This window comes from Corvus brachyrhynchos, unplaced genomic scaffold (genome assembly GCF_000691975.1).
Source record: "Corvus brachyrhynchos isolate BGI_N302 unplaced genomic scaffold, ASM69197v1 scaffold182, whole genome shotgun sequence".
Taxonomy (NCBI): Eukaryota; Metazoa; Chordata; class Aves; order Passeriformes; family Corvidae; genus Corvus; species Corvus brachyrhynchos.
In genome coordinates this window covers 1,687,086-1,700,301 of record NW_008236807.1, presented here as the reverse complement: position 1 = coordinate 1,700,301, position 13,216 = coordinate 1,687,086, and the positions used below count along the sequence as shown (strand labels likewise).

Genomic DNA, 13,216 nt, shown 5'->3' with positions numbered 1-13,216 from the left:
GGAGCTGGGAAGGGGCTGGAGCCCCAGGAGCAGCTGAGGGAGCTGGAAAGGGGCTCAGGCTGGAGCAAAGGAGGCTCTGGGGGGACCCTGTGGCTCTGCACAAGTCCCTGACAGGAGGGGGCAGCCGGGGGGGTCGGGCCCTGCTGCCAGGGAACAGGGACAGGAGAGAGGGAACGGCCTCAGGCTGGGCCAGGGGAGGTTTAGGTTGGATATCAGGATTTTTTTTGCAGGGAAAGGGTTGTAAAGCACTGGAACAGGGCACAGGCACAGGGCAGTGGTGGAGTCAGCATCCCTGGAAGTGTTAAAAAAACATGTGGAGGTGGCACTTGGGGACTTGGTTTAATGGTGACCATGGTGGTGGTGCTGGTTGATGGTTGGGCTTGGTGATCTTAGAGGGCTTTTCCAACCTTAACAATTTTATGATTCTATGCAGCTGCAGCACCTGGAGGGTACCTGGAGGAGACTTCAGGGAAGTAAATTTTCCTGGTCCTTGTATGCCAGTGGGTTTTTAATGGGCAGGGCAGGAAAACACAGCTCCAGAGCTCCTGTGTGAGCCCAACAGGCAGACATATCCCCTCTCCCTGTCTCTGTGAAATCTTGCTCAACCCCAATCCACTCTCAGCTCTGGTACAGCAACTTATTCTTCAAATTGGTAACAAGTGCTTGCTCTGATACATCGAATTAAAAATGGATAGCGTATTATAGTTTGTCAAGTAAGAAACCAAAACATGCCATAAATATTTAACAGCACCATCTCTCCTGCTCTCCCCCCCAACATTTGCTTTCTGACACTGTTTGTCAAAGCAGCAGGAACATGGAAATAGGGTTTGCCTTTCCTTGTGAATTGCTGAGCTGCAGTAATTATCTGCTTTTGGCACTTCTGACGGCTCAGTGGTGGGGACAGAGCCGCTCAGCCTCGCTCAGGGGTGGACCAACCTGCTGCAAGGGCATCCTTCTGCAGGGATTTGTGGATCTGCTCCACTGGGGCAGCTCCTGAGCAGCCCTGGGTGGCAGCTAAACCCCAGGAAAATGGGGTGCAAGGCAGGGAAGGAGCTCACATCATGGATAACATGGTCTTGAGGGAATCAGCTGGGTTCGCTTCATATCCTTCAGGAACCATAAGCATTATTTTTCCAGATTGCAGGGTCCAAGTCCATATTAACCACCTGGGGCAGGCTGGTGGGACTGGAAGCATGGATGAGGGCTGGAGGTACACATGAGGAGCCAAACACCCACCAAAAATGAGTAATAGGAAGATAAGGGAAGATGTGCTGAGGGCACAATTCGGTTTTGACTCAATTCTGTGGCAGATTACTCCTAATTTGGTGCTCTGCCTACAGAACAAATGGTCTCCACACTCTAGGTCATCTCAGGAGGGACCCACCATTCTGGCCACCACACAAGTGACCCCAGCCCCTGGTCACCTCCACATTTTAACACCTTCCTGAGGGACACATTCCCATGAGAAACTGGTGCCAAGGGAGATGAACATACGAGTTGTGGACGCTGCAGTTGTAGAAGACGAAGCTGGTGCTGGCAAAGGTCATCCCCGTTTCCTTGGACTTGAGCTGAAGCTGGACAATGTGATGGTCACCTGGGGAAAAAATAGACACATGAGGGTGTGATTGCTTTGTTAGCCCTGTTGGCCAGACCACCAGCCCAAACCTGGAGCTGTCCCACAGCACCTTGGCTGGGCTGTCCTCAATAGATGTAAAAAGTGATATAAATCCTTCTAGAGCCCAGTTCTCCAAAAGGAAAAACTCCAGCTCCTATGGGGTAATGGAGTATGTCTTTACCACTGGAAATTATTGTGCCTGGGAGCAGAGTCTGAGCTGGAGGATGACAACAGGTCTAATTTCAAAAATGTGGTGACTGAATTCATCAAGTAGGAAAGCTAAGCTCAAAGAATGAGTGCAGATGTCTAGAATTCGGAGGCCATTAAAATATAATATTGTTCTTAAAGTAGGTCCTTGCTGCTGGTTCACTGAATGTTCCCTGAAAAAAAGGGCATGTGGACATTCCTGCCGTGTTCACTCACCCCTCTCACCCCAAGCTCCATTCCCCTCAGCCTGTGGCTGCAAAGAACCCATCTCAGCATGAGAGATGTGAAACCCATTGCACTTCCAGAGGGATCCATCCATTTCTGTAGCAGACCCATCTGCACCTCAGCTCCTCCACACCATTTCCTCATCCCTTTTCCCACTGCTCCTGAGATAGGCAGTCAGCTGCTGCCTCTCCCCACAGCACCAAATCCACTATTCAGGGTGAGCAATCAGTGGGTGCAGTAACTGCGGTAATTTGGGGGGAAGTGACACAGGTTTAATTCAAGACTTACCTGGGGGGCCCTTTCCCTGCTATTTATAAAAGGGCACAGAGTGATAGGACATGGGGGAATGGCCTTAGGATGAAGGAGGGCAGATTTAGATTAGGTATTAGAAGGAAATTCTTCCCTGTGAGGGTGGTGAGGCCCTGGCACAGGGTGCCCAGAGAAGCTGTGGCTGCCCCTGGATCCCTGGAAGTGTCCAAGGCCAGGCTGGATGGGGCTTGGAGCAACCTGGGATAGTGGGAGGTATCCCTGCCCATGACACGGGGTTGGAATGAGATATCCTTTCAGGCCCTTCCAAATTAATCATCCCATAATTGTACTATTTCCCTCCTCACCTGAAAGATTTGTTAATCAATGAGGCCAAAGCAAACTTGACAATGGCTCACAACGAGCACCTCATGCTCACTCACCCACCTTGGGGCACACACACCCCCCACATTTCACTGAACACGTCTTGCTGCCAGTGCTCAGCTCTGCTGCCCATCTGCTCTGCCACATTTAACAGCTTTGTTGGCATCTTGCATGTGTTTTAAACCAGAGTGTGAGGACTGGGTGGCCCCAGGTGTGATAGTCACACATCCTTTGGTTCAAATCCAGCCTCTGGCACTGCGGGGAGGACTTGGTCTTTGCAGAGGTGCAGAGCAGCAGCTCTGAAGCTGATACAAGCTGCAGGTGCCCTGAAAGCCACACTGCAGATAAATGTCTCTCTCTTGTCCTGTCTCCACCTTCCACTGCTATTTTTGTTTGCTGGTTGATGATAGCTTGGCCTGGGACAGATGTCCATACCAAGGAAAGAATTTCTGTCACCTGTCTTGATAAGCAAACATGACTGAAAATTCAGTGGGCCTTGAAAGTGGTGACAAACTCCTGGGACTGCAGTGGAGGGTGCATGCAGCTGTGTGCAGCAGAGATGATGGTGGCAGTTCATACCACCTCATTTTCTGCTGTCTGAGGATCCCCAGGTGCAAATTTTACAGTAAATTTTCACAGGAAGCCAAGGACAAAAATTGGCAGTGTCCTCTCAGTGTCTCACAGGATGATCAGCAGGGTCAACGTTTTTATAGTAAGTCCCTGTAAAGAGCCACAGGAGTTCCTGAAATAACCCAGAAAGCTTGTTAGAAAAGGGAAAGAAAAAAGTGCGGGAAGTTGTGGATGGGGAGCATCCTTGGAGACAAGGTACTTTTCTGTGCTGGACCACTTTAGGAGAAGGAGCCAGAAGCAAACCTGGAACAGCTGAAGGCAGTAAAGGCCAGGAACTGGGACAGGGAGCTGAGCACACAGACCTAAATCTGGGCAGAGCAGGAATTACAGACAGGACTGTCCAGATCTGCAGGGATTTCTGTCCGCTACATGGGATGGGATGTGCTGACAGCCTGTACCCTGGATGTTTAACACCAGCCTGGCCAAAAGGAGAGGGAATATCCCACATCCATGTCTTGTCTTTGCTGGATGTGTGCAGCTGCCACTCGGTGGCAGCCTGCAAACACCTCATGTCACACAGACGAGCACCTTGGTGCAGGTGCTGGGGTTGCAGCTCAGTCCTCACACTCCTGCACCCACAGAAACACTCTGACATTCACACAGCTCATGCCATGATGTGCTGCTGTGCAGCTCCAGCATCCCTCCTGCTCCCAGGGCTTTCCACACCCTGGCCTCAGGCTCTCAGGAGCCAAATCCTGCTTTGTGAGGAAGCAGAGAGACGCAGGGATGTGGGGTGAGGATGGGAGGGAGAGGTGCAGGTGGAGGAGCTGTGGGATACTCACCATTCTCTGTGATGATCTGGGGCACCTCCTTGGCAGCTGGAGAGATGCACTGGATCTGGCTGCCCACCACCAACCCATCCATCTCCGAGAGGTCCTCGAAGGTGCAGTTGACTCCTGCTGACAGCTCAGGAACATTGTAGGTCTCCAAGACCAGCTGCAAGCAAAGAGAGGGAGAGAGGGGAAAACAGGAAAAAGAGAGAAGAGAGAACACTCAGCCAAACAACAGAGCTGGGCCAGCAGGAGAGAATTACACTGGAGAGGTCGGACAAAGAGCCTCTTGCTAGAGAGAGCATCCTCCTTCAGCAGAAAGCAGCGACTCGGGAGAGGGACGAGTGAGGAGGGGAGGGCACGAGATGCTGATGCTGACACAGGTGGCAGGTGGCTGTGCAGGGACACCTGTCCCAGTGCTGGCTGGGTCAGTGCAGGGCAGGGAGTGCTCGCTGTCTGTCATGCAGGTGTCAGGTTAGGTGGGGAGTCTTTGGAGCCAGCCGTGGGTTCCAGGGCTGTGGTGGCCCCCAGGGCCCGCGGTTTCTGAGGAAGGTGACTGCTACTCACAAGAGGCACTCTGCAGACTCCAGAGAAACTGGAGCGCTCCAGTCTAACTCTCTACGGCCTGCTCTGCCAGCACCAGCAGGGGGGAGCACTCTGTCCCCACGTTCCTGTGTGAGGAGAGTCTAGTTACAGCCTTCAGTCCACCACAAAAAATCCCTGTCTCTACAGGCACAGAAACCTCTCCTGCCCGTCCCACCGAAGAACCAGCTGGCTCCTCGTGCTATCCTGGGGTTCCATATGTTAAAAGAAGCCATGAAGGAGGAATTGCCTGTGCTTTTGGAGTTCACAGCACCCTCTGGGCACGTGGTCATGGGAAAAGGAATTTCAGTGCTGATTTCCACCATGTCCATGCTTTGGAGAACAGTTGTGCTGCCAACCTCCCAGACCGACAAAAGTCCTGCCCCATGGCTCTCCATCGTTGAGGGTCCTGCTCTACTCACCAGGTCATGCCTGCACACAGAGGGGCACCCCAGGGGACCCCTAGCACCTGGTAATTGGTGTAAATTCAGTGGTTTTGTGACCAAACACTGGAGCCAACCACTCGGCACAGGCACAAATGCAGAGGCTCACCACACTTTTTTCCTCCACGAGCTGGCTGAGGCCCCCTCTGAGGTGACAGCCACTGAAAGGGGACACAGGTGCATGCTGAGGTGTTGTTTCTACCAGCACAAAGAGCAGGGGTCAGTCCAGGTGACAAAGCAGGACAAGAAGAGAACGTGACATAGCGCTCAGTGCTCCCACGCATTGTTTTCCTCACTTAGGGAAAGGCTGGAGCTGTTTCTCCACACTAAGCACCACCAGGGAGAGAGGTTGAGCAGACAGGCCTTTGCCCTGGCTGCCATTAAGCCTTTGTGAGAGTAGGATTGTGTTTGGGCCATGGGAATGGCAATGGGAAAGGTGATTTTTTTGTCTCGGATGGGGAGTAGAAAAAGGCTTTGGTTATTTGGGTGGATTTGGCACTGAGGCTGAACCCATTCTCCCTGCTAGCAATGGAGAAGGGGAATCTGTTCTCCTTAACAAATCTCCCTCTGGGCATGGATAATGCAGGAGGAAGCTGTGCCATGCAGAAGATGACACTGGTGGGCAGAGCAGTGCTTGGCCGCAAACACCATGAGCCAGTGCATGCCTGGAGCAGACAAGAAGTCCCACATCCCACATTCCTGGGAAAGCAGGGAAAGCATGGAGCCATCCCCCAGCAAGCAGCTCTTCTCAGAGAGCCCAGAGCAGCAGCCCTGGGCTGAAACAGACTCAGGTAAAATTTTCCAAGACCCTGTTAGTGCCCAAAATTTTAAAGCTTGGGTGACCCCACAAACACCTGCTCTGCCTCCACGGGCAAGAACTCACTGTCACTGACCCTTTACCAGAACTCAAGTGAGATTTGCTAAGGACACTGTCAACCCTCTGTTTGTTCCCCTCCTGGTTTGTCTCTGTGGTGACTGGATGAGCTGGGTCACCACTTTAGCTGGGACTGGGCTGAGACTCCCCTCAAAATGCCCATGCAGATTGTTGGGTAACAGATGATGGCAGCTTCTGATCCCAGCAGCTCTGGGCTGACTCACCCTGGGAGTAACCCAGAGGTAAAGGTCTCTTATTCTGTTATCATTTGCAGTCGCCCTGAGCCAGCCAGTCCCCCAGGATTTATTCCAGCATGAAAGAATTCAACAGCTACTGAGAGAATACAGAAAAGAAACCTTGAACTCCCAGAAGAACAAAGAACTTAAGATGTCTCAGATCAGTTTTGTTTGAAGCCTGGGGAAAGTAAAGTCACAGCAAAGTTAAGAGGCTGAAACAAAGCAGCAATGATTGGACACAGAGGCTTTGAAAGGCTGATTTCATTATCCCTGGAGAAATCCAAACCTGTCACCTGGAAGGTGTCTGGCAGCCACAACCTGAGCAGTTCCATTTAGGCCTGTCAGGTGTGGGGCTAATGACCAGCTTGTCTAGAGATGGAGCTTTTAGGGCCTGGGTTACCAACTTAATTGCAGCCCAAATTAGCATGGTCAAAAAGACAGAGCACAGGTAGCACAGGTAGTCTGAGAGAAATGGGTGTCTGCCTCCTTCTTGGAGCATGCTGGGACCTCACCACATCTGGTACTGCTGCCATGAATCAGGAGAGAAACCACAAACTGGTTAGATCTTGAGCAGAGGTTTCCTGCCTCAAGCCCAGGAATGATCAGGACCATCTGCTGCTCTGCCAGCACTCACTGTGTGGTTTCCTTGGCTACTGACTCAGTAGCTGGAGGCCAGAAAGGTTAAACCTTGTGCTGTGGAAGGTCACAAGAGACAGCAGGAACCCTGGAAGCCTTGGGTTCCTTTGCACAGCATCCTGACTCTCTGCTCTGCATGCCCAGTGCTGGAGCAGCATGGAGTTCCTGGGGGCTTAGAAGGAGATATTTCCATCCAAGGTGATGGGAACTTGGAGCTCACTGAAATATTTCACATTATCCTTCACTTGGCTTTCTTCTAGGATGCAATTCCTAACCATAAAAATGTCCCTTGGCTAAAGTTATTAATGAATTCCTCTCCCAGGGCAGCATCCAACGCTTGCAGGACACAGAGTCCCTTCAGACCTGCCCTCACAGACAACAAGGAAGACTCTTCCTAGTCCATTTCTAGACTTTTAGACAGGGGATAACCAATGCCAAAACATCCTCCTGTGGCAGATCTTTCCCTGTGCTGGGAACATTGTTGGGGAAGTTAATGGGGTCTGGAGAACCTCTTGCTGCCAGTCCTTCCCACTGGTGCTGAATCCCTGGATCTGTCACACTGCACAGGCAGGTCGAACCTGAGGAGAGGGGCAGGGATTGGCATTCCTCACCAGAACGTTGTACTGGGAGACAGAGATGTTGTTGGGATGCACGGTGAGGCGGACGCACTGCTTCATCTCCGAGGCGAATCTCCGCGGCTCGCTGGAGCGCTCGCACCGCTCCTTCCTGGTGCAGCTGGGAAAACAGGAACAGACAGGGACAGAGTGAGCACAGAGCCAGGCTGGCGGGGTGGGGACAGCTCTGGGATGTGGGAGCAGCAATTATTGTGAACAGAAAGTCAGCTGTGTGCTCTTTGGGACGGCACAAGTAGAAAACCACACTCGTGCTCTGGCGCGCTCCGGCTCATGAAATCATGGAGAATAGCCGGAGCTGGAAGTGATCCACAAGGATCATCGAGTCCAGCTCCCAGCCCTGCACAGGACATTCCCAAGAGCCCCACCACGTGCCTGAGAGCATTAACTCTGGTGCCAGCAGCTGTGGGATCGCTCAAGCAGGCCGGGCGGGGGTTGCAAGGAACCTGCAAGAGGAGGGAGGGTGATGTGTGAAAGGCCCATCCCAGCCACAGAGATTCTCTGTCTCTCCACTCTCACAGCAGGTTTGGCACAGCCTTCCTTTGGCCAAACCCCCAGCCCTTAAAACTCTCCTGTCCATGGGCTTTGGGAGACCTCAGGCAGGGTTGTCCTCACAGAGAAGTTGTGCGCAGCCCATGTTTTTTGTCCCTTCTGAGAATGCTGCAACTCTGTGGTGCCTCTGGGTTGCTGGTACCTCACTGCTGGGATGGGGCCAATCCCCCCAGGAAGCTGTCCATGCAGACTGAGGAGGTTTTGCACATGACTTGAAAACGCCTGATTAGAAGTGCTAAGGGTTGAATCTTAAAAATGCAGGTGTTCCCAATAAGTGGCATTTCAGTGAAAGTTGTGGGTGCACACACAAGCCCACAAAATTCACACCGCCCACTAACTGGTGAGGTTTTCGGTGCCGTCACTACCCCTCATGTCACCTACGTGGTGCAAACACAACCCAGAAAGGTGGATTGGCAGCTGTTTGCCCCGTTTCCACCCAGATTTGCACTTGTTTAACATAAACCACATCTGTATTTGGCTCCACATGCGCTGCCAAGGCCATTGCTTCAAGGAAGGTGTCTGCCTGGAAATCCACAGGGTTAATCCAAAAGGACAGCTCCGGCTGCATGCCAATTACCTTCTGCCATTAAGTTAATGTTATGGACTTGCACAGGGTGTCTTCAATGGATTTTGTTATTAGCAGTGCTATTACCCCCCATTAAAACCAGCTATAAAGACTAAGTGTGGATGTTAAATTATTCACCTGCTCCCAGACTTCAGAGTCTCACTTGTGAGAGAGCCTGGGGGCTGCTGGAGCTCCAAGATCACCCCTCAGCATCCCTACTCCTCGGAGCAGAGGCTGCACCCTTGTGCATGGGAATTTGCAGATGAGGATCCATGGAAACACATGCCAAAAACCTTAATATATGGTTAATCCTAATGTTACAAAGCTTGGGGCAGTCTAAAACTTTAGGGCTTGACTTTTCTCTAGTGACTGACTCCAGATAAAACAAAAACTCCAAACTCCAATTTCTCCATCTTTCTGGCAGAGGAAAGTTTTGTATTTCCAGAGGCAGGATCCCTAAAGGGAGATTTTGGCCATTCTCCACACACTTTGCAGATGTGAGAGCAAAAGCAGCACTGCAGCTCCTGCTCTCCATTCCCCAGGAGCCCTCATCCCATTAAATCTCCTCTGGCACTACCACGTGCTGGATCAGGAATTTTAAGCGGGCACTCTCCAGAGGTTTGGACCAATAGCCCGTTAAATACCCCCAAAACTGTAAGTCCCCTATGGTGGCACGAAAGCCAAAAGGCAAAATGCTGACCTGAGATTTTTCCAAGCGCTTCCATAAAACAAAGAGCCACAGTAATCCCATTAAACCTCCACGGGGTGTGGGAACTCCTCTCCTGGGAATAGCTTGGAAGGGAAACATTTTTGGGCTCAGAATCAAAACACAAGTGCCCAAATTCTTCACGATGTTCTGTTACCTCCCATTGATTTCCTTCAGCTGCAGCACAACAGAAATATCTGGATTTTCTAAAATTAAACGGGTGGATACCCAGGCTCAGTTCAAATCTGTGGATATGGATTGAGCACCCAGGAACGTGGTTTGTGCTCCCAATCCCAGCACTCAGCAGGAATATAATAATCCACCTCTTACCTTGCTGTTTACACGTCATACACATTTAAAACGTGTAACTTTTCAGACCAAAACCTCGCTCTACATTGGATTGATGTGCCTTGCAGCCTTAATATCTGCCACAAGGTGAAAATAACGTCATCCAAATAATGAATTTATGAAAAACCAAACCGAGCTAAGCCTGGGTTTAATATAATGTTAAGGCTGCTGTGTCAGGGTCTGAGGAATTAGGAGCTGCCAGACTGAAAGCAGCTTCTGTACCTCCAAATCTGCTCCCTGCACTCACACACTGCAAGCTGGACTTTAATTATAGGATCACAGGTTATTATTCCTTTTTTCCACGGTGACCTCAATTCTGCCACTTCCTAATTTTGACTTTGACTGTCTGACTTTTTCAATGCAATTCCTCAGTCAGAAAAGCCCTAAATACCTGTGCCTGGTACTTGAGTCTGATGGTGGGGGAGTTCTGCTGAGCTGGACCACACCAAGCTGGGCTCTGGGTCAGGGTTCAGGCTCTGGAGTCAACATCACAGCAGCAAAATTCACCCCAGGTGAGTGACCACAGCTGCTTCAGGAATCAAATCTAAAGGGATGGAGCCACCTGCCAGTAGGTTTGGCAGGTTTGTGCATGCAGGAAGGAATGATGGCGGCTCTCCTCCAGAGCCTTTTGCCTGTGGTTTCCCCCATCTCCTCTCCCACGACCACCTTATCCAGCCTGAGCTGGAGCATCCTGTGGTGTCTGCCCAGCACCTGCAACTGAGGTCCCCCAGAGGCAAAACATTGTGGGTTTTTCTGTGATGGATTACCCTGAAGGAAGGGAGATTTAGGTTGGATATTATGAAGAAATTCTTTACTCAGAGGGTGGTGAGGCCCTGGCACAGGGTGCCCAGAGCAGCTGTGGATGCCCCTGGATCCCTGGAAGTGTCCAAGGCCAGGTTGGACAGGGCTTGGAGCAACCTGGGATAGTGGAAGTTGTCCCTGCCCATGGCAGGGGTGGCGCTGGGTGGTCTTTAAGGTCTCTTCCAACCCAAACCCTTCTGTGATCCTACAATCCAGGTGAGCAGAAAAAGATACCTGACATAAAGAAACCTTCTCCCTCCAGCCTTCCTCTGCACTGCCAGAAACATTCTGCCCTCTCCAAAGAGAGGGAGAAACAGCAGAGAAAATTGTTCCAACATGTGCAGAGGAAAGTGTTTCCCTCCAGCATCAGTCTCAAACCATTGGGTGGTGGAGGCTGAGACACAGAAACAAAAGTGACAAAGGATCTGGGCCACAGAAGGCATCTGCCCAGAGGGGACATTGCAGCCCCAAAAATAAGTTCAGCAAACTGTAAATAAAGGTAAATAGGACTTTTAATAAATTAGTACTTCCAGACACAAGTTCCTGCCTCATAAGAGTGGTTGCTTGGAAGGCAGCTGCCAGACTGAGAGAATAGTGAAATATCTCAACCTCAACTCATCATTTCTGTTGTCTCTGGTGAGACTCAGCATCTACCTTGGGCCCTGGGAGCTCCTGTGACTCTCACCTGGTGTGTTTATTATGGTTCATAGAGGAAAAAACCAAAACCTTTTACTGCCAAATTTGCTTTAATAAAAGATCTGCACCTCCAACATTCTGAGTGTGTCCATATGCCGAGATCACTTCCCGCTGCCACATTCCCTAATTCCCTGCTAGTCAAGCTGTAATTAGTTGATGTGCAGCTCCCACCCAGTGGCACCACATTCCACTTCAGGCACCTAAAAGAGCATCTCCCACCCCTGAATTTGTTTTGATTGTGGGGCAGACCCGTCACTTCTCTGGATGTCGTTAACAGCAGCTGCTCTTTCATTATCAGCCGTGTCTTTAACAACTCCAACTGTCCTGCTTTGTCCAAAACCATTATCACAAACACTGTGGAGCTGCTCCCACCACTGAACCATGAGGAATGTTATTTCCTCCCCATCTCCCATTAAGAATAAACACTGCTGGTGCTCACCCTCTGCTCACCAGCCACCAACCAATTATTTTAATAATGTTAAATTAATACTTTCCGCTTCTCTTGCGTCTCTCCTCCAAGAATCTCAGAGGGCTTTGCCTGCAGCTAATTAAACTTCAGGATACCTCCATGAGGTTGGAATTAGCAGGCATAGACAGGAAAGTGAGGTACAGAGAGCAGGGCAAAGCCTGGGTCTCCTGAGGATGAGGGGGAGATCCTGGTTTGGGACACAGGAGATCGTGGTTAAATCCCTAAATCAGGGACCTAAAGCTGGGGCCACACCCTACAAACCCAGGCTGCAGAGGGGCCAGGCTGTTCCACCTCTGGAGGGATGGGAAGGGTTCTTCTGCCTTGCTGGGGCTTGGTCAAACCGAGCTCAGACTCTCAGTGAAGACACACCTCCATCATCCTGTTGTAGACAGAAAACCCCAAACCACCACCCTACACACACGCGCCTCCCCAGCCCCTCAAAAAATGACCTTTATTTTTCACCTGACTGAGCCTTGCTTGCTCATAGCTGCTGAAAAGGGAGAAGATTTGGATTCTGGTTTATTTTTTTTCCCCCATAATTTCCCAAGAAGCAGACTAAAATATCCAACTTTTTGAATGTGAGACCCAAAAAAAGTCAGTTTTCTGGCAATGGAAAAGGTCTTATCTGCAATTCTGTTAATTAATAACAAATTTCAAGACAAAAGAGTGGTGATTGGATCTGATCAGAAATTGCTACTCAGAACAGAGCATTTGGGGGCTTTTTACAAGTGGCAATTAGCACACGATGCAGTTTCTTTTTTATTCAGAGAAAAAAAAATACCATTAAAATTTTTTTAATTCCCAGAAATAAATTCTAAAGAAATTAATCCTTTTTGGAGAAACCTCACCATTCGATGCACAGCAATTCTTTTTATTCAGGGAAAAAAAATAACATTAAAAAAAATTAATTCCCAGGAAAAAGTCCCAAATAAATGAATCCTTTTTGGAGAAGCCTCAGCCTTTGATGCACAGCAGTTTTCTTTCGACTCTGGGTGTTCAGGTGGGTTCTCAGGGAAGGAGAGGGACTTGAAAAATCTGTGTTTGATGGCAAAGCTCAGAGACAGCTCAATGGTTTGGGTCATCTCAGCAACCCCAAATGACACCTTTCCGCCACCTCCAAACAGGTAATTTGCTGGAATCACTCTTTTGCAAAAGGTTTTGACATTTCAGCTTTCCTTTCGGATTCCAAACTGCGACATTTCCCGCAGGGGATGAATCCTCTCACCCTCTGATGGAATCATTCCAGCCCCCCTTTCCTCACACCTTCCCTCCAGTGCTGAGGGTGGCAGTCAGGGCACCCCCAGTCACACCTGCAAGGAGGGGTCACCAGGCCAGGGTGGGATATTTTGGTGGGATACAGGTTTCGTGTTGGAATCCCCATTTTCATTCCCAGTCTGCTCACTCTTAAGATTTTTGTGGTGTAGGGTCACTCACACTGGGATCCTCCACTTGTGCAAGAAGGACATGTTGCCCCATCCCAACCCTCACCTCTTCCCAGTGGTGTGTTTTCAGCTTGGGCACAGTTCCCGTTCTTTTTTTCACCTCTCTTTAGTTTTTCCCCTTAAAATCCAACCTGTTCCTTTCTCTTCTCCTCAGATT

At 50.2% G+C, this 13,216-nt stretch overlaps 1 protein-coding gene across 3 annotated transcripts in view; it reads right to left on the bottom strand.

Annotated features, from left to right (window-relative positions):
* Positions 1-13,216, bottom strand: part of PLXNA4 (plexin A4) — a 429,278-nt gene that overhangs the window by 103,131 nt on the left and 312,931 nt on the right. For 2 of the 3 annotated variants that reach the window (XM_017728009.1, XM_008628864.2), the window contains exons 6-8: positions 7,460-7,583; positions 4,090-4,243; positions 1,495-1,594 (exon numbers count right to left, since the gene is read on the bottom strand). In XM_017728009.1, the coding sequence (XP_017583498.1) occupies positions 1,495-1,594; positions 4,090-4,243; positions 7,460-7,583 (378 nt within the window). Of the gene's footprint in view, positions 1-1,494; positions 1,595-4,089; positions 4,244-4,644; positions 4,749-7,459; positions 7,584-13,216 lie in introns of all 3 variants that reach the window. The other variant, XM_017728010.1, reaches the window with a different exon arrangement.